The 8821-nt window shown below is 42.1% G+C and overlaps 3 protein-coding genes across 3 annotated transcripts; all 3 read right to left on the bottom strand.

Annotated features, from left to right (window-relative positions):
* Nucleotides 1-1443: 1443 nt before the first annotated feature.
* Nucleotides 1444-2523, bottom strand: LOC119306409 (BTB/POZ and MATH domain-containing protein 1-like). Its single transcript, XM_037582634.1, has one exon. It carries the CDS (start codon nucleotides 2521-2523, stop codon nucleotides 1444-1446), a length of 1080 nt encoding a protein of 359 aa, XP_037438531.1.
* Nucleotides 2524-3891: 1368 nt separating this feature from the next.
* On the bottom strand, nucleotides 3892-4977 carry LOC119310314 (BTB/POZ and MATH domain-containing protein 2-like). The gene has a single exon (XM_037586106.1). It carries the CDS (start codon nucleotides 4966-4968, stop codon nucleotides 3892-3894), a length of 1077 nt encoding a protein of 358 aa, XP_037442003.1. The 5' UTR covers nucleotides 4969-4977.
* A 2733-nt stretch (nucleotides 4978-7710) lies between these two features.
* Nucleotides 7711-8574, bottom strand: LOC119310313 (BTB/POZ and MATH domain-containing protein 3-like). Its single transcript, XM_037586104.1, has 2 exons — nucleotides 8466-8574; nucleotides 7711-8429 (listed from the first exon to the last, which is right to left on the bottom strand). The coding sequence occupies exons 1-2, from the start codon at nucleotides 8572-8574 to the stop codon at nucleotides 7711-7713; spliced, it is 828 nt and encodes a 275-aa protein (XP_037442001.1).
* Between the last annotated feature and the right edge of the window lie 247 nt (nucleotides 8575-8821).

Raw genomic sequence — 8821 nt, 5'->3', positions numbered from 1 at the left:
CAACGAGTCCTATCGCTCACGTCTGTCCTGCACATCTGCTCATCCGGGAGACGTCCTTTCCAGAGCTTAAGGCGCCAAGTGGCCAACCATCGCCCTCTCGCTCGCTCTGGCCGGCTCTTCACAAGGGGGTTTTTTCGCCCAAAATTTTATGTTGTTCATTGATGTCCAAGAAATTTTTTTCTGAATTTTTTGAAACAAATTGGGAAATCAAACATAGTTTATGGATTTAAATAAATTTCATAAATTTTTAAAATGATCACAAAATTTAATAAAACAGCTCATGGTTTTTTTAAAAATATCGTGAGTTAAAGCAAGTTCACGAAATTTGAAAAAAGTTCAAAAATTTCTTCAATTTGATTTTACTGCGAGTTTTATAAATATCACAAAATTACAAAAAATATAAAGAAATTAAAAAAATCACGAATTTACAAAAAATTCATTGAGTGAATGATTGTTCACAATCTTTTTTTTACTACGAAAGCTTAAATTTTGATTGCATCCTTTCTTCTCGGCCTAAAATGAATGCTTTTATTGTCGGTATGTAAACAACAACAACCGGAGAACATCTGGTTATCATGTTTCTTTTGAATATTTTAGAGATTTTTTAATCTGAAATCATCATGTTGGAAGCGCAATATGAATTTGAGTTTTTAAACCAATTTGCTATAATATATTCTTATGATGAAGTTCATGTATAAAAGGTACTATTGTTTATGCATCTAGTATTATTCTATCCACACCTTTTTCTGAGTTTAGGTATTTTAGGATCTCATATGAAATTCTTAGGAAACAAAAAATGATGATTCCTTGTATTTTTTATTCTGAATTTCAAACAAACAATAGAGTGTATTGTGTAAAAGCAATTCCTAATTTACATATAATAATAAACTAAAGGTGGCTCTTTATCGCATCTAGATGTATTTCATATGTAAACTTGATCTATGTTTTCTGAATTTATTTATCAAAGATTTCATAGGGAGTTTGACGGACATCCAATTAGCAAATTTCTTTTATTATTTCAATTATTATTATTTTCAATTGGTTTTTTTTACTTTATAAGTGTTCTTATAGTAATTTGATTCAAGCTTTTCTATCAAAGATTTCGTGTGGAGATTGAAGAAAACTAGAATTATTTTTATTCTGATTTCGTGTGCAGATGACACACACACGTCCGTAAAATTGTTATTTCCGCAAGCATCGTCCTTAGGTCTATCATTTTCGAAGGCGAACATCGGATAATCAAACAACACTTTTCTTCTTCTCGTAAGAAGAAAAAGTAACCATACTAGTCGCCTGAACATATATTAAACTGAATGATCGGTACTATATTTTATTTCTCAAACTTGCACGAAACCATACATGGAGAAGTAGCATAACAATTGTACCGATTAGTACTAAAAGTTGGATGGCATATATATGGAAATAGTACCAAACGCATTACTACTAAATTGCCATGATAACATCCTTTGCCGACTTAAATTCAGACGGGATCATTCTAGCTATGAGCTCCTTGAGAACAGATGGGCAGCTTGATTTCAGATGCTCATACCCATCACTTGCCACCATCGCATCGAAGTTGGACGGAGAAGCAAGGAACTGCAAACAAGCTTCTTTGAGACGATGGAATCCATGCTGCTCGGCTAAAGCCAAACTGGTTGCCACCATGTTAGAGTCGATGTGATTGCACAATTTCTCCTCACATATCTGCTTCAGCCTGATGATGTTGTATCTGTCAGCTGCTACCAGTAGATGGCCAGCCATAACCACACCAGTTTCGCCTTTGTTGGAAGCCATCTCAAGCTCAGGGACAGAGTCGGTGTATATGAAGTGGAGCAAGGACTCGAACACATGAGCTTCCATGTCATGAATTTCAATAGGAAGAGCTGCGGAACTCTCCTTCATGGCGCCGAGGAGCTCCGCCTTGAAGACCGATGACCTAGCAGCAAGGACACACCTGTGAGCGGAGAATCTCTTTCCACCAACCTGAAAGACTAGGTCTGCTGCGTCTTTGTTCTTGAGGAGGTCACCCAGATGTTGGTGCAGGTCGCTGGGAGCAACCCTTGTTTCTTGGCTCTTGATCTCCTTTGCCACGGTGAGATCACACCTGATGGTGAGACAATCATCTCTCAGGTACGCCGATCTCTCCAGATCAGCCCTCTTGATCGCGAGTTCGGAGCCCCAGACTGAACTTTTAGAGAAGGTACGCATTGGGTTGGTATGGCTGTAGGAAGGCACGGGTTCTCCATTCTTGTCAAGTACACTGAGCGTGAATTTCGCCTTCACATCTTCAGCACCAGCAGATTCGAGACATAGATAAAGAGAGATGGAATCGGCATTAAACGCCCAGACAGCATTTGGGTAATATCTCACGGTCCATTTGTGGCCTCCAACAGTGAAAGGGGTAGAAGTCAGGCTCTCGCCGATCTTGAGTTGCGCCTTGACTCTTGAGTATTCATCTACCTTGAGCACAAATGACCTTTCCTCAGATACCATGGCCGCAGAGATCTTGCGTTGCTCTACCATTCTGGGGGCGGGATTGGGACTTGGGAGTACAACTGGGAGTGGGATGGGAGGGAGATTGGCGAGGAAAGATTTTGCTGCGTCTATCTATATACATATCTATATATATATGTACTGAACCGCAGCAACTTTTTCATTCTCCAAACGCATCACATCATGCTGATGCAGAGGCCGGGGAGTTCAACCTCCTTTTTGAAGATTTTTTTTATTTAGCAGACAACATAGATACAGCCATGCTTAACTGAAAACTAGAAAAAACCTGGTTTCCCCTACAATCCCTTCAGTCGATTTTTCTGAAACTGAAACAGGACTGCTCTCAACAGCATCACAAGTACCAGCAATATTCAGAGGGCCTTTAGAAAAACAATATTCAGAGGATTGAGGATTGTCATGTCCCTGTATGGAGGCGTAATGGCATGGTGGACTGGGGATTGTGGCATGGATCGTTTGCTACAGAAGCAAAGCACCGCTGGCGAAACAGAAAATGAACTGAATCCCTCTGTGTCCTTCCTCTGTATTTCTATCATTCCTCTCTAGATCTTCTTCCTCCTTATGTGTGATTGCTCTCCACAAGCAACGGTGTAGTATGTTCTGGCCGCGGCAACGGCTTATTAAAAAGAAACAGGGCAAATGTGAACTACCGTTGTAGTCGGCCACCAAAAAATAGGGAAGCAGTGACGAGCCCCTGGTCATCGACTCTTGTCATTTGGTCATGCATTCTTGACTGATTCTACCGGAAGCCTCATCTGCAACGGTTTTAGTTGGTACAAAGACCCAAGGTGATGAAGCTTCTATTTTCCAAAAAAGAAACAGAGTATAGACAATTTATGCGAGCATTAGAACAAGGATGGCACTAATTCTACAGACGTTTTCGCTAACGCACACTCCACATAGGCAAAAATGTCATGTAAGCAGACTATAAGTCCATTATTGTACTTGCTCTAAGGAATCAAAACTTTCTTTCCACTGTTCGTTAACACATCAGTAGATATGCATTTAAGGGGATTTATTTCATTTCCTCTAAATTCCAATCGTTTGTTTCCCAATTGGCACTTTCGGCCCGCCCGATTTAGTTCATGAATCTCAGAGCATGTTTCTGTCGTGTCCATCTCTAGGTTTTTTGGGTACGTGTCCATTGGTTTTGGGAGGTTGATTGGCAAACAACGGACAATCAAACAATACATTCACTCTTCTCACAAGAAAAATAAATAACCATGATTGCCTGAAAATATATTAAACCAAAATGATCGTTACTAAGTTTTTTTTTCAGGAACATGCAAGAAACCATACATGGAGAACTAGCATAACAATTGCATCAATTAGTACTAAAAATTTGGATAACATATGACAGTAGCACCAAACACATTACTACTAAGTTGTAGTGAGAATATCCTTTGCCACCTTCCATTCAGCCGGGAGGATTCTAGCTATCAGCTCCTTGAGAACAGATGGGCAGCTAGATCTCAGATGCTCATACCCATCACTTGCCACCATCGCCTCAAAGTTGGACGGAGAAGCAAGGAACCGCAAACAAGCTTCTTTGAGACGATGGAAACCATGCTGCTCGGCTAAAGCCAAGCTGGTGCCCACCATCCTCGAACCAATGTGATTGCACAATTTCTCCTCACATATCTGCTTCAGCCTGACGATGTTGTATCTGTCAGCTGCTACCAGCAGATGGCCAGCCATAACCACATCAGTTTCGCTTTTGTTGCTACCCATCTCAAGCACAGGAACAGAGTCGGTGTATATGAAGTGGAGCAAGGACTTGAACACATCAGCTTCCATGTCATGAATTTTAATAGTACTAGCTGCAGAGCTCTCCTTCTTGGCGCCGAGGAGCTCGGCCTTGAAGACTGATGAGCGAGCAGCAAGGACACACCTGTGGGCTGAGAAACTTTGTGCGCCGACTTCAAAGGTTAGGTCCGCAGCGTCCTTGTTCTTGAGGAGGTCGGCGAGATGGTGGTGCAGGTCGCTTGGTGAAACCTTTGCTTCTTCGCTCTTGATCTGCATGATGGTGACATTGCACCTGATGGTGAGACAATTGTCTCTCAGATGCGCCGATGCCTCCAAATCGGCCTTCTTGATCACGAGCGGGTAGCTCCAGGCTGAACCATCTGAGAAGATACGCAGAGGGTTGCTACAGCTGTATGAAGGCACAGGTTCTCCGTTCTTATCCAGCACAGCGAGCGTGTATTCCGCCTTCATATCTTCGACATCGGTGGATTCAAGACAAAGATAAAGAGAGATGGAATGGGCATAATTGTTAAGAAAACCGTTTGGGTAATATCTCACGACCCAGTTGTGGCCTCCAACACTGAATGAGGTAGAAATCACACACTGACCGTTCTTCACTAGCGCCTTGGCTCTCGAGTATCCATCCACCTTGAGCACATACGACCTTTCCTCAGATACCATGGCCGCTGAGATCTTGCATTGCTCTGCCATTCTCGGGGTGGGCTTCGCTTGGTAGATTGGACTAGTAGGATGGAAGACTGGCGAGCAAAGATTTCACTGCATCATGTACCTACTCCCTCCGTCCTTTAAAGAGTGTACTTCCAACTTTGTTGAAGTATATACGGAGGTTCACTTGGGAAGTTAAATCCATTCCTTTCACATTCAGTCAAACAAAAACACTTGTCTGTTCACATCTCGATCTAATTGTTTGCATCCGCCTGCCTGCCATTTACTACCCGTTTACCTTCACGAGGAGACGCCACTGCACTGCAAGCGAAGACCCGAAGACAGGCCAAACAAAACCTTTTCATCTGCCGATGCAATGCAATGCATGCAACAATGATGATTTTTCCTGTGGGTCAATGTGACTCAAATCTGACAGTCTGACCCCTCGACATAAACAAAACTTTTCATCTACCTACACCAAAAAAATGAACTTTTCTTCTTTTTGCGAAAAACAATAAACTTTTTCAGCTGCCAACACTTCATCTCCCACAAAATGGCAGAGCGCTTTTCTGTGAACAAAAAATCAGCAAGAAAGAACCAATTAGCCAGGTTGGCGGTCGTGCGAACACAAAACACATTTTACATAGACAGCAAGCACGGACATGGCCTGCAGATTTCATGGTTTGTGAGCTATACGATCTGCATTATATACTCCAGGAGAAGTATAATTTAGAACTCGGAACCATATTAACCATTTGGAACACCAATGACAGTATAATCCAGCTGGATGTGTTGCAACTTGAAAATATAATTCAGAATTTTGAGTGGGCCGAACAACAGGCAAAGGGTTGTACCAGTTGAATGTACTGACCTGAACGAATCATCATCCACACCAGAAGCACATTTTCGCGATCAAGTTTACCATCTTATAAAACTCAATTTTGGAGAGAGTTTTCTCTGTACTCGACCGCAACAACTTTTTCTTCCTCCCGCCAATTTTCTGAACAAGACAGCGACCGAATTAACCTTTGGCACTAGTTTCCTGTTACGTGCTATTTTTCTCTGCAACACATTGTATATTCAGCACACAGCAGTTATTTCCCCTATAATCCCTTTAAAACCGACTTTTCCAAAATTAATACTGAAGTCCGAACAACCCTCAACAGCATATATAGCAAGTCCTTGACACAGCAGCACTAACAGCAATATTCAGAGGGGAATAATAACCAATGACCCTTAAACTAATACACGATGGATAATCAAGGATACAAGGCACGTACATGGGCAGTCTCTGTAATAGTTTCTTTTATCTCGCAAGAAAATAAAATAACCATTCTCGCCACATGAGTGATTGGATGATTGATAAGTACGTAGCATTTTTATTCTGAAATATACATGCAACCATGCATGGAGATGTAGCATAATATCCTTTGTACTAAAATTTGGATGACCGTAATTATATGATAATGGTATGGTAGGCATTACTTCCACATTGTCATGATAATATCCTTTGCTGATGTAAATTCAGCCGGGATGACTCTTAACATATTTTTTCTGAAACATTCATGAAACCATAAATGTTGATTGTTGGTTTCAGGATAGCTCCTGAAACAATACATGGAGAAGTAGCATAACAATTGCAAAGATTAGGACTAAAAATTTGGCTGAAATAGTACCAAACGCATTACTACTAAATTGCCATGATAATATCCTTTGCTGATTTAAAATTCAACCAGGATGATTCTAGCGATCAGCTCCTTGAGAACAGATGGGCAGCTGGATTTCAGATGCTCATACCCAGCATCGCCTCAAAGTTGGACGGAGAAGCAAGGAACTGCAAACAAGCTTCTTTGAGACGATGGAAGCCATGCTGCTTGGCTAAAGCCAAGCTGGTGGCCACCATCTTGGAATCAATGTGATTGCAGAATTTCTCCTCACATATCTGCTTCAGCCTGACGATGTTGTATCTGCCAGCTGCACTACCAGCAATATTCAGGGGGGATTTAAAAAAATATTCAGAGGATTGAGGATTGTCATGTCCCTATATAGAGGCATAATGGCATGATGGACTGGGGATGGTGGCATGGATCGTTTGCTACAGAAGCAAAGCACCGGCAAAGTATGTCCTTCCTCTGAACTTCTATCATTCCTCTCTAGATCTTCTTCCTCCTTATGTGTGATTGCTCTCCACAAGCAACGGTTGTAGTATGTTCTGGCCGCGGCAGCCGGACGCGGCTATTTAAAAAGAAACAAGGCAAACGTGAACTACGGTTGTAGTCGGCACCAAAAAACAGGGAAACAGTGATGAACCGCTCGTCATCGGCTCTTGTCATTTGGTCATTCTTGACTGATTCTACGGGAAGCCTCATCTGCCATGGTTTTAGTTGGTACAAAGACCCAAGGTGATGAAGCTTCTATTTTCGAAAAAAGAACCAGAGTACAGACCATTTATGCGAGCATTGGAACAAGGATGGCACTAATTCTACATTCAGCTAAACGTAACCATGCACATATGAAGTAATCGACTCAATAAGTACACAAATACACAATGGATAAACAAGGTACGTCCACGGGCACTCTCAGTAATGATTTCATATTTAGCAAGAAAAGAAACTACCATTCTACGTAGATGAGTAGATTGAATGATTGATAAGTAGAATTTTTGTTCTGCAACCATACATGGAGAAGTAGCATAACCATTAGTAATAAAATTTGGATGACATATATGATAACAGTACGAGACTGGTCTAGCCACATCTTCTCCTAATAGTAGAGTAACTGTAGGCATTACTTCCACATTTCCATGATAATATCGTTTGCCACTTTCAGTTCAGCCGGCAGGATTCTAGATATCACCTCCTTGAGGACAGATGGGCAGCTGGATTTCAAATGCTCATAGCCACCACTTGCCACCATCGCCTCCAAATTGGATGGAGAAGCAAGGAACTGCAAACAAACTTCTTTGAGACGATGGAAACCATGCTGCTCAGCTAAAACCAAAGTGGTTGCCACCATGCTGGAATCAATATGATTGCACAATTTCTCCTCGCATATCAGCTTTAGCCTGACAATGTTGTACCTGTCAGCCGCAAGGAGTAGGTGACCAGCAGTCACCACATCAAGCACCGTAGGAACTGAGTCGGTGTATATGAAATGGAGCAAGGACTTGAACACATCAGCTTCCATGTCACAGATTTCAATAGGACTAGCAGCAGAACTTTCCTTCATGGCGCCGAGGAACTCAGCTTTGAAGATGGACGACCGAGTTGCGAGGACAAACCTGTGAGCAGAGAATGTCTCTCCACCTACCTGAAAGGTGAGGTCTGCTGCATCCTTGTTCATGAGCAGGTCGCCGAGATGCTGGTGGAGATCGCTTGGAGGAACCCTTGTTTCTTCGCTGTGGATGACGGTGACATCACACCTGATGGTGAGACAGTCGTCTCTTATGTGCGCCGATGCCTCCAGATCAGCCTTCTTGATGAACTCATTGTAGCCCCAGTTTGTACCTTTCCTTGAGAAGGTGCGTATAGCTCTGGAGGTACGGCTGTATGAAGGCACAGGTTCACCATTCTCGTCAAGTACACTGAACGTGAACTTCGCCTTCACATCTTCAGCATCGGCAGATTTAAGCACGAGAAAAAGAGATAGCATGCATGGCAGCAGATATATTGCATTGCTCTGCCATTTTGGATGTGGGCTTGGTGGTATAGCCTGGATTAGGATGGAAGACTAGCGAGAGGAAATACTACTTTGATTCATGTAGTATCTATATATAGAGTGAGATTAGAGAGAGGAAATTGGAAGTCAAATGGAAACGGTGGCCTGTTCACACCTCGATCTACTCCCTCCGTTCCGAAATATTTGTCTTTCTAGGCATTTCAAATGGACACAACATACG

Source organism: Triticum dicoccoides, chromosome 5B (genome assembly GCF_002162155.2).
Source record: "Triticum dicoccoides isolate Atlit2015 ecotype Zavitan chromosome 5B, WEW_v2.0, whole genome shotgun sequence".
Taxonomy (NCBI): Eukaryota; Viridiplantae; Streptophyta; class Magnoliopsida; order Poales; family Poaceae; genus Triticum; species Triticum dicoccoides.
Note: the sequence above shows the minus strand (reverse complement) of the source record. Positions and strands in the feature narration are given on the sequence as shown.